This window comes from Diospyros lotus, chromosome 1, assembly GCF_014633365.1.
Source record: "Diospyros lotus cultivar Yz01 chromosome 1, ASM1463336v1, whole genome shotgun sequence".
Taxonomy (NCBI): Eukaryota; Viridiplantae; Streptophyta; class Magnoliopsida; order Ericales; family Ebenaceae; genus Diospyros; species Diospyros lotus.
Genome location: NC_068338.1, coordinates 47,501,390 through 47,524,173, shown reverse-complemented (window position 1 = coordinate 47,524,173; position 22,784 = coordinate 47,501,390). Strand labels below are relative to the sequence as shown.

The 22,784-nt window shown below is 38.2% G+C and overlaps 1 protein-coding gene across 8 annotated transcripts; it reads right to left on the bottom strand.

The window, feature by feature from the left end:
* Positions 1–1,168: 1,168 nt before the first annotated feature.
* On the bottom strand, positions 1,169–21,908 carry LOC127803005 (membrane steroid-binding protein 2-like). Of its 8 annotated transcripts, none has more exons than XR_008023424.1 (5): positions 21,496–21,908; positions 17,346–17,683; positions 4,529–8,420; positions 2,385–2,411; positions 1,169–1,824 (listed from the first exon to the last, which is right to left on the bottom strand). XR_008023424.1 is itself a non-coding variant. In XM_052339024.1 (3 exons), the coding sequence occupies exons 1-2, from the start codon at positions 21,804–21,806 to the stop codon at positions 17,356–17,358; spliced, it is 639 nt and encodes a 212-aa protein (XP_052194984.1). In that variant the 5' UTR covers positions 21,807–21,908; the 3' UTR covers positions 1,169–1,824; positions 17,346–17,355. The 8 variants fall into 8 exon arrangements, 2 of the variants coding, with proteins under 2 accessions (XP_052194984.1, XP_052194975.1); XR_008023426.1 differs by having other exon boundaries at positions 7,970–8,420; XR_008023428.1 differs by lacking the exon at positions 2,385–2,411 and having other exon boundaries at positions 7,970–8,115; positions 8,280–8,420.
* Positions 21,909–22,784: the final 876 nt, after the last annotated feature.

Here is a 22,784-nt window from a genome sequence, read left to right as displayed (position 1 = left end):
AAACAATAAGTACAAAAATAAAAAATAAAAATCCATTCTAAAATATAATGTCAGTTTAGAACATTTTCCCGTTGTTTTCCATTATAAATTGTTTGATTTTGCTTTTGTCAAACTCATGAACAGGCCAAAGGGACGTCATCTTGCAGGCTGTTTCAGTATATAAAAGTGGGAAATTATGCAAACATCTATGTATAGACAAACTGGGCTACTACTTATTTGTTGTTCTTGAGATTTGACTTGCTGCGAGTTTAATTTGATTCTTTACTAGATTAAATATAAGCCATGACTTGGCCAGGCTTGCTTTATTTATATATTATATTGCTATGTCAACTGTTAAGTAGAATGAATAAGAGAAGGAAAGATCTCCTTTGATCATGCTGTCACGTAAACTGAATTGTAAGGCCAAAAGGTTCTTTCAGAATGGATGCAGACTTGCTATTCTCCTAGAAATCAGCTGGTTTTTTAGCATGCTTTATTGAATTTTGCATACCATTTGACTTCAATGCCTTAAATGACTTCATAAGAAGCCATTAGCAAACAGCTAGCGTTGTAGACCTGTACAGTTCTAAAAAGTTCACTTTTTTACAATAGCTATTAAAAATTAACTGAAATTTAAAAAAATTTAAAGCCTTTCTTTCTTTATGCTATTAAAATTGCTATTAAAAGTACACTTTTTTACAATTGCTATTAAATTTTTTATAAGTAATCTTAACCAAAAAAAAATAATAATGCACAAGAGAAGTCTTTCTTTTTTTTTTATTAGTAAATAAAATGTATATATCAAAATAAACTATACAAATCCACTGGCAATACAAAGGAAAGAACCAAAACTAATGATACATAACAAAAGCCTCATAATAACATGAGAATACAAAGTAAAAATAACCCGATATACATGTGTTTTAACTCTCTTAATAATGTTATTCGCGGATGGACTTTCGCTTTCAAAAATATGATGGTTTCTAGCTGTCCAAAGAAAATAGACCGCACTAGCAAACACAATTTTCTTAGCCTTCTAAGAAGACCCCTAAGCCTCTTTTTTAAGCCATTTTAAGGCGCTAGCAATTGAAGACATAAACTTGCGGATGCCAAACCAAGCTTTAATATGCCCCCAAATCACTGAACTCACAAAACATTAGAAGAAAACATGTTGATACGACTCGTCACAGGAACCACAAAGATCGCAGCTTTTGTTGATGTCTAAAAATTGCAGATTATCCTTCGTTAACAGCTTGGATTTAACACTAAGCCACAGCATAAAGGCATGCTTAGGGGTAATAGACGCATTCCAAATGTCACCGGCCCATATTTTCCCCCAACGGAAGCGAAGCCTTTCTTTCTTTATGCTGGTTTTGTTCATCACAAAACAAGGCAGAAAATCTACTGGTCAATATACCTCATATGAGAAGCAGATTTGTTTGGCGTTCTATTTAACTTGCTCTTTGCATTACTAAAAATTTTCCCCCAACTTAACATCTACAGCAGGAATATGCAACAACATCGTGACTTCTCAGTTCCCACCTGCTTAAGATGACTTCTCAGATGGGCGAGCTTATGATCAACATTGTGATAGGCTGCCTCAGCCTACTTGATGGTAGGCTTGGTAGCTGATCCATCAGTTGACGGTGATGTCTTCTTAAATGTTCCAACCTTCCCATACTTGCTCATGAACTTGTATTCCCAGTCCTGCAACGCCTCAAGTTCAGATGGACCTAGACCAGGGATATTGCCGGTCAGTTCTTGTCAAACGACATCTTGGCTGGAGCTCTGGTAGCATCCTTTTCAGCAAATAGGGCATAAGGGCCACCAGATCCATACAACATTCTGCAACAAAGGTTTGTCATAGAATCAATCCCGTATATAGCTCCAGTATTTGATCAAAGAAAACATCTTGCAGATCAATAGAGCTTAAATATAAACTAAGTACAAGTTCAACAGCAATCAGATCAGATGGATAGAGCACTAGTATATTTTTTAAGATCATTTATCTTTCTATATAATGCATACAAAACCCTTTCTGTACTTGGAAACGGAAACTACGGCTTAGATTCAAGTAAAACTTAAATGATCATCTATGTGTGTAATCAGCACATATATAGGGCTAGAATAAATGAAAAGCACAATAATGCATCTAGGTAGACCGTGTGAGTTACGGTAGAAAACCCATGCAGGTGCTGAAATGATCTTAAAAGAGAAACGTAACTAATGGATCTATGCAGGGCAAGCCAAGAGCAACCCATTATTTCACCATCAACCAAGAGTAAAAACATGCAAAATTGGGAAAAGAAAAATCTTGCGACAAACCAATATAGATTAATTAACCTAGAACAGATCACAATCTTCCACCATGCGCATTTTATATACTGTACTACAAAGTAACTTACCCAATCAAGCAGTCAATCCAATATCACCTGTTAATATGATAATAGTCAATACGTAATTATGTTCAAAATTAACTTTGAAGCAATAACATGAATGACACCTCAAATCTAGCCAATTAAGAGAAGCTCTGGGGATACTACGAGGTGACATAAGGTCTATATCCAACTATCAAAAATAACCATTTATCCACAACAGGTGTGAAGACAAATATTAGCTTTGCCAATAGAATAATAACAGAAGACCAAATAACCAAGAAATTATATACAAATCCTAATGACATAAAAAGTGACAATTCAAACTGTTCCAAATAAATTCTAACAGAAGAAAAAGCAACAATGAAGGCAATTCTATATAAATGCGACTTGGCAAGAAGCAACAGTCCAAAATGCAGAAATTTGATACAGACAAAAAAAAAAAAGGATAGGAAAACAAGCAATAATGATGTAATTAAGATAGTAACAATAGCAATAGCTAGCTTTTAAAGAGTTAACAGAAAAAAATCTTAGTAATAATTTAATCCTAAACGGATAAGGACAACTTGATACCCAACCACAATCCAACCCCGAGTGACTCGATCTGGGGGGAATTAGGAAGTGGATAAAGGAAAGAAAACACTCCTATTCAATCACTAGTTTGGGTTGTTTACAAAAGGTGATTTCTTTTCTATTTGTGTGATAAAAACTCTTTTTTTTTTTTTTTTCATGTTCTATCCTATCCTCATTTATCCTCCAGAAAAAAGAAGTGACAGCATCCAACAAGAGGGAAGGTAACCATTCTCGTGTTCTTCTTTTCTTGTCTCAACAAGTATCCCAATTGGACTGCAAAACCCTTTAATCTATAATCAATTTCAGAACTACCAAGAACAAGAGACGCATCAACAAGAAGATATAAAGCAAGGAATAAAGATAATGAATCCATAGTTGAGTGACGAGACAGTTACACAGTTACACTTATATTGAACCCCCAGAACCACTCATATCATCTGCATACAACCAACCAACTAATTCCCAGATCTTACACACAACTTAAACAATTCCATACCCATCAAGGTCAAACACTTAAAATTCATGAGGCAAAAGCTTAAGTACCAAGAAATATGCTAACCACAAAAAATCCAACAAGCCAAGACATTGAATACCTAAAAGAAAAGAAGTATAACCATAAAGCAGAATGACACATCATAGACTAATTAAGACAAGTGGTTCTTTTCCATATTCCAGCCAACATAAAGAAATATTTTTTTTCCATGTAAACAAGGTCTCAAAGAAGAGAAGAAAGAAGAAGTTGGGGCTAGAACTTTTTATGTTTTCTGTTCTATTCCATCCCCCACCTTTTGAACAAAAAAGGTTAGCTCACTCTTTCTTCCCTTTCCTCCACTTCAATTATCAACAAGAGGAAAGGATAATATGCTCCTCTTTTTTTGCTAGGTAATTAAAAGGGGAAATGGGGAAGACCACATAACCCTAACAGAGCTAGATAGAAACCACATTGGTTAGGGAAGAGGGACCCACCAGTCCGCCACTTCCAGGCAATTGCTGACTAGAATAACGTCATATCTGGTAAGTCTCCCCACTCTTTTCTTTTGTCTTTTGTTTTTTCTCCCAACTAGCACTACCTTTTTTCTATCTTTTCTCTTCAAAAAGGGATTCGTTTTTAATAAGAATTACTATTCTTTTTAAATTTAAATTTATCATCAGAACATAGTTTTTTACCAAACTAATGTTAGATGTTAGCCAAAGCTGGGCCAAGGCCAGGGAAAGACCCATTGGTTGAACTAGGGGATCTCTCCCTAGCCTAGACCCACTGGTTCAGGCAGTGGGTTTATCCAACACAGCAATTTTTTTTGCTAAGCGTTGGGAAGTATAACATAGTGGTCAATCAGGGAGTGGTGCTCGGCCTAGCTTTGGAGAGCATCTAATGCTAGTTTGGTAAAAAACTATATTCCAATGTTAATTCAAAAGTAAAAAAAAAAAAAAAAATCCTCTCTAAGGCCCCAACAAACTAGGTAATCCCTTGAGTACAGAAAAACAAATCAAAAAAGTAAAATTCACAATTATATAGTACACAGAAGCTTCAACAAAACCCTAGACGCCAAAACAACTAATCAAAAACAAGAAGTACATTCTTTTTATTCCTATTCCCATACCTTCCCTACAAGACATCATATATGACCCTTGATTGACATTAGTAGAGGCTTCTCAGGGCTGGAACAGCCGTAGGACTTCAGTTCCTCTTCAGTAATTTCTCCAACCAAAATAGGTAAAAGCAAGACCTTCTCAGATCAGATCAGACAATGGACCGGAAACTGGCACAAGAACTTGAAACATGGTTATACCCAGAGAAAACCTGTCAAGATGACTGTCGGATCCTAACAAGGATATCAAAGTTAACCCCTAACACTCTCCCCAAACTCAAAATATTTTGCAGCAGAAACGTACTAGACTAAGAAAATAAACGTGCACATAAAACAACTTTGCTAACAAAGCACCAAAGGTTCATGAATTCTTCACATCTTCATAATAAATTCATTTCCCCAGTTCCCAACTCTGCGAGAGGGGTGGAAAGGATAATCATGTATTTAGTTGTAGAGAACATTTTCTAATTTTAACTCCAATTTTACAACTAAAGAGGCCCTAACATTTTAGGTTTCAAAAACCAAGAGCATTCATTCTCAGAACATTAGAAGACTTATTTTGTATGTTCTCCAATTCAACAACATATCAAGTCTTTATCCAACTATATGGGATCAACTACACGAATTCTACCTTCCTAGACATTTCGATCTATGGCCTGACCTTCTGTAAAGCACTTAAAAAAATAAAATCTTGCAACAAACCGATACAGATAACTTACCATGGGACTGATCACAATCTTCCTGACCTCCATTTTATATCCTATACAACAGTGCATAAATACTTAACAACTCAAGCAGTTAATCCAATATTACATGTTGATGTGATAATAGTCAATAAAAATTTGTGTTCAAAAATGACTTTTGAACAGTTATATATAAACCATAACAACATAAAAGGAGACAATTCAAAGTGTTCCATAGAAATAAATTCTAACAAAAGAAAAGGCAACAATAAAGAGAATCCTATATAAATTCTATTTCGCAGGACGCTACAATCCAAACTACAAAAATTTGGTAAAGACAAAAAAATATTCTGATAGCAAAATAAGCAATGTTGATGTCATTAGGATACTATCAAAAGCAATAGCTAGCTCTTAAAGAATTACACACACACAAAAAAAAAAACTCTTAAAAGAATTACACACACACACACACAAAAAAAAAAAAAAAAGCGTGAATTTGATTCTAGATGGACAAGGACAACTTGATACCCAACCTTCCATCCAACCCCCCGAGACTGCAGCCCAGAGGGGTGGGGGCTGGCAGAAAATAAAGGAAAGAAAATTCTCTCCTATTCAAGCACCAGCTTTTGGCTTGTTTACAGAACATGGTTTCTTTCCTACTTGCATGACAAAAACTCTTTTCTCTTGTATGTTCTATCCTATCCTCTTTTACGATTTCCAAAAAAAAAAAAATGACAGCATCCAACACGAGGGAAGGTAACATTCTCCATTCTCTACTATTTCTTGTCTGGACAAGTTCTCTAGCGGACTGAAAAAAACCCTTGGATCTGTAAACCTAAAAAGAGCAAGAGATGCATCGACAAGAAGATATCAAGCAAGGAATACAGATAATGAATCAATGGATGAGTAACAACACAGTTACACTTATATGTGAGCCCTAGAACCAGTTACATCACGTACATACAACCCACCAACTAATTCACAGATATTACATACAACCTTCACAAACAATCAAACACTGCCATACATCTTTAGCTCAAACACATAAAATTCACAAGGCAAAACCGTAAGTACAAAGAAATATGCTCATGACCATAGTTGTTAAATCGAGATTCGAATCGAGAATCGAAATCTTTATTTTATGAATCATGAATCGAGAATCAAATCGTAAGATTCGGTACACATTCTCAATTTCAACTATAAATAATATATATCCATAGAAAATAAATAATGTTCCCACCATGATTAATTCTTTTAAATATAAATAGATAAATAAACTTCTAAATATATTTGTTAAGTTTAGAATTATACCAAAAGGCAAAAGTATATTCATGTTGCCTTTAAATTCAAATTGCACCAAACCAAACTACTTTCAAAATAACAAGCTAGAAAAAAAAAAAAAACCTACAACTATAAGGTTACTAATAAACTCCATTGTCCATAATGTTCACTAATTATCAATCATCTTCATCTACTTGATTTTTATATGAATCGATTCGAATCGTAAGATTCTAACAACAGTGCTCACGACTAGATATCCAATAAATGTCGTTACCTACACACACACACACACACACACAAAATAGAAATCCACTAAACCAAGACACTGAACAACAACATATCCAGCATTTATCCCATTATGTGTGGTCGGCTACATGAATTCTAGACTTCTATGTGGGTTACACCCCAACATATAGCTTGTCTAGAATTCATATTTGGATCTGACTAGGTTTTACACTGATTGTCCTCTACCTAACGCAACCCTCCTCCTTTATCCGGGGTTGGGACCAGCAGTGGATAACATCCCCTGGCGGAGTAATAATGAAATGAAGTTTCAACACCATATTCATATGAAGAAGTTTCATGAGATGGTGGTGAATGAAGATAATTGATATAGTTGTATTCCATCACTTAGTTAACATGGAGAAACCAATAAGTACAATATGGAAACACAACAAAAACCAAGACATTGAACAACTAAAAAAAAAAACACAAGCCTATCAATATAGAAACACTGGAACACATCATAAACCTATTTAAGGCGAGACGATCTTTTCATATTCCAACTGACATAAAAATTTATTTTTCCATGTAAAAAAAAAGCCCCAACAAAGAAATGAAAGAAGTTGGAGCTCAGGACCCTTTATCTTTCCATTTGTATTCCTTCTTGCACCTTTTGAACGCAAAGAAAGGTTAGTTCACTCTTTCTTCTCTTTTCTCCACTTCAATTATCGAACAAAAGGAAAGGATAGGATTCTCCTTTTATTTTTTTTCTTGTTTCCTTTTTTTTTTTTTGCTAGGTAAATAAAACAGGAAAAGGGAGAGGATCCCACAGCAGTAACTGGGCAGAACAGAGACCACATCGGCAAGGAAAGAGGGACTCACTGATCTGTCATTTCCAGGCAATTGCTGATTGGGAGGGAGTCCCAAGGCCAATTTTCCGATATGTCCTTATTACTTTTCTTTCATTTAATTTCTCTGCCAACTAGCATTACCTTTTTTTCTATTCTTTTCACTCCAAGGTCCAACAAACTGTAAAATCCCTTCAGTTCCAGAAAAATTCAGCTATTTCAGAGAAATCAGATAGCATGTAAACAACAGGGAATCAAGCAGAGAATAAAACACAGTGACCAAATAGACACAACAAGTTCTACAACTATAGTACACAGAAGCTTCAAAACTTCAAAAAAGATGAAGAATTCCAAGATACAAGACTAAACCAAAATTAACAAAATCCTAGATGCCAAAACAACATTCCCTATTCCTGTACCTGTCCTGCTTCATAGATCCGACCCCTTGATTGCCATGAGCAGAGGCTTCTGATGGTTGGAACCATTGTAGGCCTTGAGCTTCTCTTCAGAGATTTCTCCTATCTGAACAGCAAGAGTCAAAGGCGGGACCCCCTCTTGGGAAACCCTGTCGGAACTCACTCTCGTGATCAAACTACAACTCATACAGTACCTCTGAGGTACTATAACCAAAGGATAATGATAAAGTGTCCAGTAAGGGTGCCCGATTGAATAGTCCTAAAGGTGTAAAAAGACAATTGTGTCCCTTTTAAAATCAGTGTGATGTCCCACCTTTCTCAAAATTCCCAATTTCTCTCTCCAAAGCTTCTGAGAGAACTCCCACCGCCATAGCTGCCTCTTCTTCGTCCTACATCAAATCTCTCCCCGAGTGTGTATCAAACTCGACTTGCGTTGATGCCACAACTGCTCCACCTGATTCAATGACAAGAGGATGGTCAGTGTAAAGGAAGAAAGGCAGCCCTCCCCTGGAGGAATCATTATTGAAAGAAAATGAAAGGGAAAATGCAAGCTTAGAAGACCCCTGTTCTTCCGTACTATTGCTGCTAGTTGTAATGGTGTTAGTGTTACATGTGCAATCCTTTAGGCTCCACCTCCTTTCTTGTACCATCAAAGGGGTAATTGGGTTCATGAAATTTTAAATCCACCAGCACTTGTAGTTTGAAAACTTGTCATACTACTATTGAGTGATTGGTCGAAGCTTGCATTTTCCCTTTCATTTTCTTTCAATAATGATTCTGTTGGGCTGCTTAAGAAAGTCCTGGTTCCTAATTAAGATTGAAACTCTGTCTTTAGGAACAACTAGCATCATTAGATTCAGTATAGCTTTGTGATCGGTTTTGGGTGAAGCTTTGAATCCTCTGTTTTCCATCTGACAAAGTAGAGGGCTCTTTAATTTCATTCAAACCTTGATTTTTTGCTTGCTTTGAATCAGAAAAATTAGAAATCGCAGCCTCAAAATAGTCCTCATGAACCCAGCCCAAACCATTGCAGAAACCAAAAATCAGACAAAGGCAAGCTATCCTTCAAAACCAAATGAATGAAGATGACAAGGACCCACAGAACCCAAACCCATTAGCACAAGCCAAGTTTGGTATAACTGCACTAAGAGAGAGATAAATGGAGGGCGAAGAAGAGGCAGAAATGGCAGTGGGGGTTCTCCCAGAAGAATTGGAGAGAGAAAGTGAGAATTTTGAGAAAAGTGGGATATCACACTGATTTTAAAAGGGATGGCATGGTCTTTTCACACCTTCAGACTACTCAACAGGACACCCTTACTGGACACTTTATCATTATCCATAAACAAAGGAAGAGCTGCGAAGATCTTGATTGCTTCTTTCACCATCAGGATCTCCCAAAGCTACACCAACACCACCACATGCAAGAGTGAGAAGGACAGCAAAGATTTTTCAAGAAGTTCCTCTTCTTTTTTTTTTTTCTAAATCTTTTTGAGAAGTTTCTGTTCTGTGATTTATAATCACAAATCTCTTGGAAAAGATAAAAATAAATAAATAAATTCTTAATCAAATAATTTGTCAATATTTTATTTCTTTGAACTAAATAACACTTCAACTCCAATAAAAATATAATAACACCTCAACTAATTTTTATTAAAGGAGGAATAGCATTATTTTAGAAACAATAACAACATATCAAATTTTAGTTTACTCAAGTGCGGTCATCTCACTTATTATCTTAACTCATATCTAGTTTAAGAATGTCTCATCAAATTCTTATTAGTCCTTTTTTACCTATTTTAATAAAAGTTTTTCTATTCCATCCCCTTTCTCACAATAACTCATATTAATTTTTTTCACACCAATAAACCATCTTTAATAATGTTTTCCACATATTTTCTTCAATAGGGATCACTGCAACTTATTAAGAATAATCTTATTTTGAAGGGTAAATTCCAAAACACCCCTAAGGTTTAGTAAAAAGACACCAACCACTCTAGTATTTTCAAAACTAGAATAAACCTCCCTTAACTTTATTGATAATGCAACATTTCATCCAACTGTCAAGGAATGGCTGTTAATTTTTTTCAAATTCCCTAAGTGCCCTTCCTCCTCCCTCTCCACTATAATTACAAAAAAAAAAAAGCTGGCGATACCGCCTTGTCATCCTCAAGAGGAACCTAGATTGTTGGATTCCTTTGACAGGAAGTTACTGCCACTGTGAAAGAAGAGGATTGATATCGTATCATGGTAAAATTCTCTCCATATGGCAAAGCTTTCTTTTTTGTCTCATTTCAGGTGACTATGCAATCCGCCTCCACTAATTTGTCAGCTCAATTCCTTGTTCTGCAACAAATGGAGCTTTTTTATAACAACCTTCTACCTTGCAGTACAGTGACAAATCTCTCTCTCTCTCTCTCTCTCTCTCTCTCTCTCTCTCTCCTCATTTTCTCTGTCAATTTTTTGGCCAGTGGCAGTAGGGTTGAACTTTATCAGTTCAACAATGAAAGAGAGGTGGAAACGAGAGGAGAAAGAAAGAGGAGGGGAGGGGAAGGGAGGAGAGAGAGAGAGAGCGTGAGCAGAGTGATAGGTCAATTCTACAACAATTGGATCTTTGATCATCGCCGAACCATTAGTATGAGGGGAAATGAAGGGCAGGTGAAAAAGGGAGAAAGAGGGAGGAGATGGTCTAAAAACAGGAGCAAAATGGTTAGTTCTCGTGCTTTGTTAACGACAAGGGAGGTCTATGCTATTTCTAAAAATATAGGGGTGGTTGGTTCTTTTTTGCTAAACCTCAAGGGTGTTGCATGAAATTTGTTGTATTTTTCATTTTATCATTTTTTGTCATGTCATTGTAATATCATCATTGTGCGACACTCATACTTTACACATATTTCTATAAATTGACTAAAAATTAAAATTAATGTAAATCTAGAATTTTTGTAATCAAGCTTACATAGTAAGATAAAGGCTTAGTATGTTTTTATTTTTGTGCTTTACTACCCAACATTTCATGCCATACACAAAACTAGGTTTATAACTGTGCTATAAAATTCTTTTTAGTTTAACAAAATTTTACTAAAATATAAAACACTGGACTTATTCTTCATATTAATTATTCTTATTCTATCTTACTAAGAAGCATCCTCATTAATCATCTATATTTTTTTTTGAATGATTAATCTTATATCTGAAGTGAATCTTTTTTGGAATGATATGACATGTAACTGGTAGGATTCCCGATAGAAATCCAAACAACAATCAAGTATTAGTAACTATCAACTTTCCAGCCAAGAACAAAAACACCCAGGGCATTCAAGAGGCCCTCTCTCTCCCTAATTCCTTACAGAAAAAAACAGCATATCCTCCTCTCTACCCCCCACACCCCATACATATTCCTCCCTCTACCCCTTAACCGAATTCTGTTATGCCATAGCTGGGTTGTTACACCAGCGATTCCCCATTCTATCCCTTACGCACATGGCTGATTGTTATGCCAGCCAACTTATTTACACCTCTGCCCTTGATCGCTGCCCTTTAGACCTTCTTTGATAAGTCAAGTGAATCGGGGGCCTATCATTACTCCCTCCCCCAACTTTCACCTTGTCCTCAAGGTGGAAAGATGGAAATTGCTGCTGAATCACTAAGTAGGGCTCCCAAGTGGCTTCCATTGGTGGAAGGCCCTTCCATTGGATCAACACTTCTGCTCCTTTCATGTTCTTGCCAACACTCGACCGCACTCCTAGCACTGCTGAAGGTTCCACCACCATTTCCAGGTCTTCATTAAGCTGTGGGGCAGCTCTGTAGTAGCCCTCACTGCACCCTTAGCCTCCCGTAGTTGGGACACATGAAATGTAGGGTGGATTTGACAATGTGGTGGCAATTTCAGTTTGTAAGCTACCGGACCTACCTCTTTTTCAATCTCAAACGGGCCATAATAACGAGCAGCTAGCTTCTCATTTGCACGAGCAGCCAAAGACCTTCGTTGGTACGGTCTTAGTTTCAAATAAACCAAGTCTCCTACCTGGAACTTCACTTCTCTTCTTCCCTTATCTACTCTCTTCTTCATTACTGCCTGTGCCCTCAATAGTTGTGCCTTCAGTTCATCTAGGATCTCATCCCTTTCAATCATCTGCTACTCCATCATCGAGGCAGGAGTAGTTCCCTTCTCAAACCGTACTAAGGGAGGCGGTTCCCTCCCATACACCACTTGAAAAGGAGTTAACTTGACAGCTGTGTGATAGGAGATATTGTACCATAATTCATCTCAAGGTAACCAAGTGAACCATGCCTTTGGTTTGGAGGAAGCAAAACATCTTAAGTAGGTCTCCAAAGTCCGGTTGAGTACCTCGGTTTTCCCATCCATTTGTGGATGATAAGCTATACTTCTTTTGAGTTTGGTGCCCTGTAGCCGAAAAATCTCCTCCCAAAATCTGCTCATAAAAATTTTATCTCTATCCAACACAATGGACCTAGGAACTCCATGGAGCCTCACCACTTCTTTGATAAAAGTTCCAACCACATCCCCAACTGTAAATGGATGTTTGAGGCCAATAAAATGTCCATACTTGCTAAGTCGATCCACCACAACCAAGATCGAATCCACCTTGTTCGATTTTGGGAGCCCTTCAATAAAGTCCATGGCAATGTCGTCCAAAATCTGGTTAGGGATTGGTACTGGCTGTAACAATCCCCCCAGTGACAAGATTATATATTTGTTTTGTTAACAAGTCGTACACTCACTTACATACCGATGCACATCCTTCTTCATACCCGGCCAATAGACATTCGCCGACACCCTTTTGTAAGTTTTTAAAAACCCCGAATGACCTTCCTGGAGTATCAATGGAATTAGTGCAGATCCCTTAGGTAAGTAAAGTCGTCCTTTGTAGACGAGATGCTTGTCCACCAACTGAAAATTAGGATGGGAGGAGAGGTCAGCTCGTAACTCCTGGATCAATTTTGCAACCCTGGATCAGCATTTACCTCACTTACCACCTGCTCCAATTGGACCACCCTAGGCACTGTCAAAGCCATCAAAGTTGTTGTGTGACAAATTCTGGACAGCCCATCAGTCGCCTTATTCTCCATCACAGCCCGATAATGTATCTCAAATTGGTATCCCATCAACTTTACTATCCATTTCAAATATTCAGGACTTACCTCCCGCTGCTCCATCAAGTACTTGAGGCTTTTTTGATCCGCCCTAATCAAAAAATTTCTGCCTAACAAGTAGTGCCTCCACTTTTGCACCGCAAACACTATGGCCATGAGTTCTCTTTCATAAATTGATTCCTTCCTCCCCAACTAACTGAACCCTTGGCTGAAATAAGCAATTGGCCTCTGTTCTTGCATCAAAACAGCCCCCATTCCATGCCCCGATGCATCAGCTTCAATGATAAAGGGCTTCTCAAAATCGGGCAAGGCTAGAACGAGTAAGGATACCATTTTAGCCTTGAGTTGTTGGAAGGCCTCTTCAGCAACCACATACCAAAAGAAGTAGTTCTTTTTCAATCGATCCGTTAGAGGCTGAGCCAGCTTATCATAGTCTCTCACGAAGTGTCTATAGTACCCCATAAGCCTAAGAAATCCCCTCAATTCCTTTACCGTTGTTGGAGTAGGCCAATCTATCATCGCTTACACCTTGTTACTATCAGCTGAAACTCCCAAATAGGAAATAACATGGCCCAAATACTCAATTTCCAGCTGCCCAAACACACACTTCTTGTTGTTGGCCACCAGTTGGTTGTCCGCTAACACCTTTAACACACATCTTAGGTGTTGTTCATGCTGTTCCAAACTGCTGCTATACACCAAGATATTATCGAAAAACACCAACACAAAACGTCCCAAATAATTTCTGAAAATTTCATTCATCAACGCTTGGAATGTAGTCGGGGCGTTCATCAATCCAAAAGGCATCACTAGGAACTCGTAATGCCCCTCATGAGTCCTAAATGCTGTCTTTGGAACATCCTCGGGCCTAACCCGAATCTGGTGGTAACCAGATTTTAAGTCAAGTTTGGAAAAAACCCGAGCACCATGCAACTCATCAAGCAACTCATCTATCACTGGAATGGGAAATTTGTTTGGAACCGTTACCTTGTTCAAGGCCCTATAATCGACACAAAAACGCCACCCTCCATCCTTCTTCTTAACCAATAACACTAGGGTGGAAAATGGACTGGAGCTGGGTTGGATGATTCCCGCGGCCAACATTTCACCCACTAACTTCTCAATCTCATTCTTTTATAAATAAGGATAACGGTAGGGTCTTACACTCACCGGTGAGGATCCTGGAATTAGGTTTATGGCATGGTCCCTTTCCCTACTAGGTGGCAGCCCCTCCACAGCAGTAAACACCCTTCCATATTCAGCCAATGCCCCTTTCAGCAATTCTGGAACTGCTCTCTGATCTTCTTCAATTTCAACCACCATTGTCCCCAATTCCAACAACATCCCTTCCCCCTTCTCCTTAAATGCTTTTACCATAGCTTTTAAAGATACCAATGTCTTGCTCAAGCTAGGACCCCCCTGCAAGGTTACAGCCATGCCCCCTACTTGAAACTTCATGGTGAGAGTTTTCCAATCCACATTCATCTTTCCCACCATTGCTAGCCATCTCATTCCCAGAATAACATCCGAGCTTCCCAACTCCAAGGGCAAGAAATCTTCCACAATCTACAAATTTTGGAGCTGAAACTTCACTCCTTTGCAAATTCCAGCCCCTTAAACTGCCACTCCCGTACCCAAAATCACACCGTACCCTATTGTTTCCTCCCTGATTAGCCCCAACAGCTGCACCAACTCCACAGAAATAAAGTTATGGGTTGCTCCTCCATCAATAAGGACCACAACCGGTTGCTGCTCTATCTCCCCTTTTATCTTCATTGTTTGGGGTGCTATCAAACCTACCACAGAATTTATGGACAGCTCAATGGCCTCACCCCCTTGGGCTGGTACCCCCACTGCCTCTCAATCTCGGCTGATGCACTGGTTGTCGTCTTCTTCTTCTACCCACTGTTCCTCCTCCTCTACTTCTTCATCATATATCATCATCACTTGCAGCTCTTTATTCTTACACTTGTGGCCTATCATATACTTATCATCACACCTAAAACATAAGCCCTTATCTCGGTTGGACTTCCATTCGGCCTCACTAAGCCATTTCCAAGGCTGATTACTCACCCTCCCACTGTTTTGTGGATGAAATGGATAGGGGGAGTTCGCTGCCAAAGATTTAGAAACTGGTTGCACATGGGGCTGAGGACCCCCACGTTGGTAATTTGGACTAGCGAATGAAACGAACGGACCTCTATTCGAAGTCGATCCAGCTGCATTTCCCCGAAGCACAAGGTTCCTCTCTTCTATTCGTTGCGCCAGGTCCATCATCTGCTCCAAACTCCTTGGCCTCAACACCCTCAACTCAGCCTTGATCTCCGAACGGAGACCGTTGATGAAGTGCCCTTCTAGCACAGCTTCTAGCAAATTTTCCAAAGGCGATGAAGAAGATTTTCCAGAGGCAATGCCAACTCCTCAAAACTATAACGGTAATCCAAGACAGTCCATCTCTGCCGAAGAGCTAAAAACAATTCTTCTACCGACCCTTGTTGAGTGGGTCGGAATCGGCTTCGCAACATTAACTTGAAATCCTCCCAAGTCCTCATTCTCCGCCGCTTTTCTTCCCACTGGAACCACGAGAGGGCTGCCCCTCCAGACAAACAGCTGCTATATCCACCTTCTCCAAATCCGACATCCCATTCACCGAAAAATACCTCTCGGCCATGAAGATCCAGCCATCTGGATTTCCTCCATCAAAAAGCGGCATCTCCAGCTGGCGACCGCGAGGTTCAGGTCGCCAACCTCCCTCGAGGTTATCTGCTTCAGCTCGCCTCACCCCAACCTCTGGTGTCGCTTCAAAATCCTGAGCGAATTCCTGCGGCTGACTTCCCAATTTCTCCTTGTTCTTCCTCTCCCTCTCCTGCTCTTCCCATCTCGTTCTCATCCAAGCGAATTGCTCCAGCAAGTCCGCTACATTCTTCTCCACCGATTCAACACTCCGTTGCATGCCTTTCATCCTCCCTTCCAAGTCACCCACTTGATCGGTCAGGTTCACCATTAGGATCGGAGATGCTCTGATACCAAAATGGTAGGATTCCCGATAAAAATCCAAACAACAATCAAATATTAGTAACTATCAACTTTCCAACCAAGAACAAAAACACCCAGGGCATTCAAGAGGCCCTCTCTCTCCCTAATTCCTTACAGAAAAAAACAGCATATCCTCCTCTCTACCCCCCACACCCCATACATATTCCTCCCTCTACCCCTTAACCGAATTCTGTTATGCCATAGCTGGGTTGTTACACCAGCGATTTCCCATTCCATCCCTTACGCACATGGCTGGTTGTTATGCCAGCCAACTTATTTACACCTCTGCCCTTGATCGCTGCCCCTTAGACCTTCTTTGATAAGTCACGTGAATCAGGGGCCTATCAGTAACTTTAAAGGCTAGATATGTTGTTGTTGTTGTTTATGACATGTAACTTTAAGTCTCACTGTAACTTCACCCATCCTTGTATTTTAAAGGTCCGTTTGATTTTTTTATCAATTTAATGTGCTCATTTTTAAGCTTAAGTTTTCAAATTTTTGTTTTCAGTTAGAAAAATGAAAACTAAATTTCATTATTTTTTCTATCCCCTTAAAAGAATTAAAAACAAAAAACTCATAATGTCATTTGATAAATCATAATTACTTTGTCTTGTATTTCTGTTAATGTTGTTTTTTCATAAATGTTATTGTTTTAACTAAATTTTTGTAATTATTTGTGAAAATACATGTTTTAGAAGCCATGTCACTGCCCACTTGTTCATGCAGCTCACAAAGAGGCGACAAACCATGCACATATTCAATATTTCAACTTTTGTACAATCAAGAACATAGAATTTTTTAGAGGGAAATTTTTTCAGTGTAACTGTTTTGGAAAGGGGAGGGAAGGTGTGCAATTGTTTAAATAATGACAGAATAAAAAAATAAAACATCCCAACAGCACATAGCTGCATCTGTAGTTGATATATCTGTAAACTCGCAGGAATAACAGAGTTCACTCAGATATATGACTAGCCTTCAACACTCAACACTGGGAAGTCATAGGCCATGAAACTTAGATTATTATTATTTGAATGGATCAGTTAATTAGTATCTTAGATTACTATTATTTGAACGGATCAGTTAATCAGTAAGTTATGATTGTTAGCAAGAGAAAAGGAAGGGAAAGATTTTATTTTATTGCATTACTGAAAACTTCCCCAGTCTACTATTCACAGCAGGAACTGTTAGGACAAGGAAAATAACAATAACATTGTGATTTTCCAGTTCCTACCTGGTTAAGATCACTCTTTATAAACCTCACCACCAGATGTGATTTCTGCAACGCCAACAGCTGCAGCAGTCTCAGACTGGCTGTCTCTGCCGGCTGCCTCAGCTGACTCAATGGTGGATGATTCATCAGTCACCAGTGATGTCTTCTTAATGGTCCCAACCTTAACATACTTGGTCATGAACTTGTGTTCCCAGTCCTGCAATGCCTCAAGTTCAGATGGACCTAGACCAGAGATATTACCAGTTAGATCTTTCTCGTCAAACGACATCTTTGCTAGAGCTCTGCTAGCATCATTTCCAGCAAACAGAGCATAAGGGCCACCAGGTCCATACAACTTCCTGCAATAACAGTTTAGCACAGAATCAATCCCATATCTAGCTCCAGTATTGATCAAAGAAAACATCTTGCAAGTCAAGAGAGCTTAAAATATAAACAAAGTTTAAGCTAAACAATAATCAGATGCAATGTATAGAACACTGATATATCTTTTAATATCATTATCTTTTTATTTACTGCATACAAAATCCTTTCTGTAATTGGAGAAAGAAATAATTATCTATGGCTAATCAGTCACCATTTTGGGTTGTTAAGGTGGTTCTTTTCTGTTTCAATGACAAAAACTCTCCTTGCATATATATATATATATATATATATATTTGATCCAAGACTCTTTAATCTTTTCCAACATCCACACAAGAGGACAGGTAACATTTTCCATTCTCTAGTTTTCTTGTCTCAACAAGTTTCCCAAATGGACTGCAAAAATCTATAAGCCTTTTCAGAACTAACAAGAGCAGGAGATGTGTCAACAAGATACCAAGCAGGAAATAAAGATAATGAATCAATAGTTGAACGAAGAGATGGTTAGACTTGTCTTTGAACCCCAGAACCACTTCTATCACCCACATACAACCCACCAACTAATTCCTGATCTTAAACACAGCCTTCATAATTCATCAAACAATTCCATACCTCTTAAGATTAAACACTTCAAATTTGCAAGGTAAAAAAGCTTAAGTACAAAGAAATATACTCACCACAAAAAGTTCAAGAAACCAAGACATTGAACAACTAAAAGAAAAACAGAAGTCTATGGGTATAGCAGCACTGGAAGACATCATAGACCTATTTTATGATAAGTCAATTTTCTTATTCCAGCTGACATAACAATTTATTTTTTTCACATAAAAATGGTCTCAAAGAAGAAAAGAAAGAAGAATTGGGGCTAGGACTTTTTATCTTTTTTTTTCTATTCTGTCCTCCACCTTTTGAACAAGAAGAAAGGTTAGCTTGCCCTTTCTTCTCCTTTCTCCACTTCAATTACCCAACAAGAAGAAAGGAGGGAAGGCCACATAGCACTGACGGAGCTAAAAAAAGATCTCATTGGCAAAAGGAAAGTGGGCCCACCAGTGTCAATTGTTGCCTAGAAGGGAGTTCCATGGCCTCTCATCTGCTGAGTAACCCTGCTGCTTTCTTTCTTTTATTTTCTCTCCCGACTAGCATTCCTTCTGTTCTAGATTTTTTTCTAAAATAACATTATTAATTTTAATTCAGCTTCGAAAGATAATTTTTCGAAGACAGCAGCACGTCTCTCCTTGGCCAAAACTCGCTGGTTCAACCAGCACGTCTTAAGCTAAGCACTATACTGTACTCCCCAACACTTGGCAAAAAATTGGCAAGTGCTGGCTAAGAATCCTTTGTTCAACCAATGGGTCTTGCACGGCTAGCATCATGCTAGTTTGGGAAAAAAAAAACTATGTTCCAGTGTTAAATAAAAAAAAATAAAAATAAAAACTTTTTTTCTATTCTTGTCTCTCCAAGGTCCCAACAAACCATATTTCTTTTTCTGTTTAGCGTTAGAATTAAATACCTCTTCTAGAAGGTTTGTTTCTAGAAGGGGCAGCTGGCCAAAATTAATTAGTTTCGGTCAGTTGGGCAGTTAGTTAATATCTTGTAATCCTCACCCCTATATCTTATAAATAAGGGTCATGGGATAGGAGATGTAGCAGAGAGTTTAGCGCACCTATTCTCGGAAAGGTTAGTTTCCGGGTTTTCTGTCTTGTATGTGGGATTGAGTGCGAGTGATAGAGAGTGGCTGGTTTATAGCTTGTATTCTCTAGGATCCTTATAGCTTTCAGTGTATATGGGCGGGAGGGGATTCAGTTCTCGTTGTAATCATCCCTTGGATGTTTCAAGATAGTGGATTAGATTGGTGCCTAGCAGCCTGGATGTAGGTCTTGTTTTCAAGACTGAACCAGGATAAATCTTTGCTTGTTTCTTGTTGTGTGTGTCTGTTTGTGTTATATTCGTGTGTGTTTCTGCTATCGGTGTGTTCTTGGGTTTGATAGTGAGCTAGTTGAGTTGAGAAATTAGGTGGAGTGCTGTCAGTTACTCTAACAAACTAAACAGGACCTCGGCTTTTTCAGAGAAAGGAGAATGACAGTTGGCCTGAAAATCTCATCCGAATAGCTGGCCTCAGTAGACAAAATATCACTTTTGTGTTTCTTGTCTTCTGCTCTTCCTCTTCAACTTCTCCACTATCTGCATCTTCTTCCTCAGACACAAAGCCTCAAGCCAACTTCTCCATCTGCTCCTTCCTCTTTTTCATTCTCTCCACCTTTGAACCAACCACCTCCCAAATTAGCAGACACCTCTTGTCGACAAGGTAGTCAAGGATGAAAGGCACCCCCATAAGGCGCTGTGAACCTTATATTCCCGAGGCACTAGGCACTAAAAAAGCACTTGCAGCTCTCCTGACTAAAGCAAGGCAATAAATTTACAAATAATAATAATAATAATATATTTAATATGAAAAATATAATCGAACAATATAATATATAACATTAACACGCACAACATATATAAGTTACACAACCAATGCTAAATGCTTATAGGAAAGCAAACAATCGTACAATATAATGCAAATATCAACACAATACTTAATATAAAGTTAAATAATATATAGTAATAACACATAAAAATTATCATATATAAAGTTAATAAGTTACATTAGCACAGGCTTGCAATTGTAGCGCACATATATATCCTTTCTTGCAAGCATTAACTGAGTATTGACTAAAAGTCGAAAACAAAATATACATGGTATAACAAAACAGTGATGGTTGAGCATCAATGAGCAGACTGAACAGTTAAAACACTGAGTAACAGCACAACAGTGACTAAGAAGAAACATCAATGGCATACAACATATGGGGGAGCCAGGTGTGTTTGCTTTTCTTGTTTTGTCTTTCAATTTTCCTCTGCATTTTCCTCTTCCTATTACACTGAGAGACCTTTCCCATGCCTTCTGCAGACAACCCTTCACTTTCCTTCAATTTTTCTTTTGATTTTGATTTGTTACAACCCAGGCAAGTGCTCAGGGCGCTTGACGTCTCAGCAGAGGCGGTTGGCTAGGCAGCGCCTGGGTGAAGGTGCCTCACCTAGCTGTAGGCGAGGTCCTTCCCTGGCACCTTGCGTCAGCTGAGTGCCTAGATGAGCCAGCCGCTTGCCTTTGACTACATTGCTCGTCAAATCCACCATTTCCATCCAACCCAACCAACAGAAGTTGCTTGCTCAAACCTTTGCAAGAAGGAATCTCTAAATCTTGTTTGACAACCCAAAAACACATTTGAATATCTTCTTCATCTGTTCACTTCCACCAATTAAAACCCAAAAACAGACTCTGTTATTAAAATATTCAAAGTTTGTTAAATTACATAGATCCATCTCTTTCTATCATTTGTGTAAATACATTAATAAAACTGTATTTGCAGATTAAAGTTCATTTTTGTTTTGAATACAGTGCAGTTTCACGCCAAAGGTGAAATTTCCCAGAAAATCTTGTATTCTTAGCTGCTCTCGAATGTGGCATAGAAAACTAGCAAGGATATCGAGGCAAATCGGCAAGTTAGAGAAGGTTCTGAGGGAGCAAGAGTCTGGGAAGATTAAACAATTCCGATATGTTGATTATGCAATTCATCTACTGTTTAATTAAAAAATGAAAAAAAGAAATAAATCAGCTCTTGAGATGGTCAAGAACTCCTGAAATTCACAAGCCATAGCCGAATAGCCAAAATACGGACCAAACCACCAAAAATCAACAAACCCTAGAAGCCAAAACACTAATAAAAAGATGAAAAGTACACTATACCTTTCCTGCGAGACATCATAGATCTGACCCTTGATGGCCACGAGCAGAGGCTTCTTCGGGTCGGACCCGTTGTAGGCCTTTAGTTCCGGTCCGGTGATGTCGCCGACCAGCAAAGGAGGAAAAAGCGGAAGAGGCAGAAACGGAAGTTTCCCGGAACCGATAGATGACGCAAACACTCGAACGAGGAAGCAGATCGTGGCAAGACCGATTGCATACCCTGTGAAGATGATAGCCAAGAGTACAATCGGATAGCGATAACAGCCAGAAATGGCTTCCTTGGCAGTCTCCCACATCTTCCTTGGCGCCGTCATGATCTTCTGCGAGACTACGACCGACAACTTCGATGGCAGCGAGAGTGACGAGCGAGAGTGACCTCTATAGTGTAAGGTCACATGTCCATCGGGAAATTTGGAAAAATAGGACTCTCGGTAACACTTTGCAAAAATAAGACACTTTAAAGTCTTTGCAGAATTACTCATTTTTTAATACGGTATTAGATAAAAAAACTCTTATTTTTTAATTAACTCTCTCTTGATTTTTTTTTCTTTTTTAATAGATCTTTCTTTTTTTCTCTATTACTTTATATATAAAGTACATATATATAGCCCCGTGAACATAACCTAACGGTTGGAATTGTACACGCGTTGATCCCAAAAAACCTTAAATTTAGCCTCTATATAGCCAGTGAAGATCCCAGGTTCGAATTCCACCGCTAGATTTCGTGATTTAACTCCCTATAAAAATCTTGGGGTTTCGTGATTTAACTCCTTACAAAAATCTTGAGACTGAGTTACGGGGGCCCCAAGACGAGAAATTTTACCTTTTAGTCCCAAAGTACATATATATATATATTCACCTTTTTTTTTTATCACTCTCTATAACCTAAGTATATATGTATATATTATTTACGTTCAACGATTGAGTTCAAGAGATGTGAGTCTCTCTTCATTATGTATATATATATTATACATATATTGTGTGTTTTTGCGTTGATGGGAGAAGAGAAGAAACAGATATCGATTAATTGAGATCCATACCAGATATCGATAACATATATCTTGTTTTTTACCAAAATAATCAAATTAAACATAATTAATTAAATTTGTTCTATATAAATAGTACCTTAATAACCATTCCATTCACAATTATTGTTCCATTTGATTCTCATTTACATAATATTAGTCTTCAAACCAAATAAAAAATTCAAACTTTTAAAATACCCATATTAAATTGAACCGAAGATAAAAAAAAAAAAAAGAATCAAATTCATTAATGTTAATTCAATTTAA

Excerpts from the sequence above, each read along its gene's own strand:
- LOC127803005 (XM_052339024.1), bottom strand. The coding sequence starts at position 21,806 with ATGACGGCGCCAAGGAAGATGTGGGAGACTGCCAAGGAAGCCATTTCT. Across the intron at positions 17,684-21,495 it reads TATGATGTCTCGCAGGAAAG|GAAGTTGTATGGACCTGGTG; the intron begins GTATAGTGTACT and ends CTGTTATTGCAG.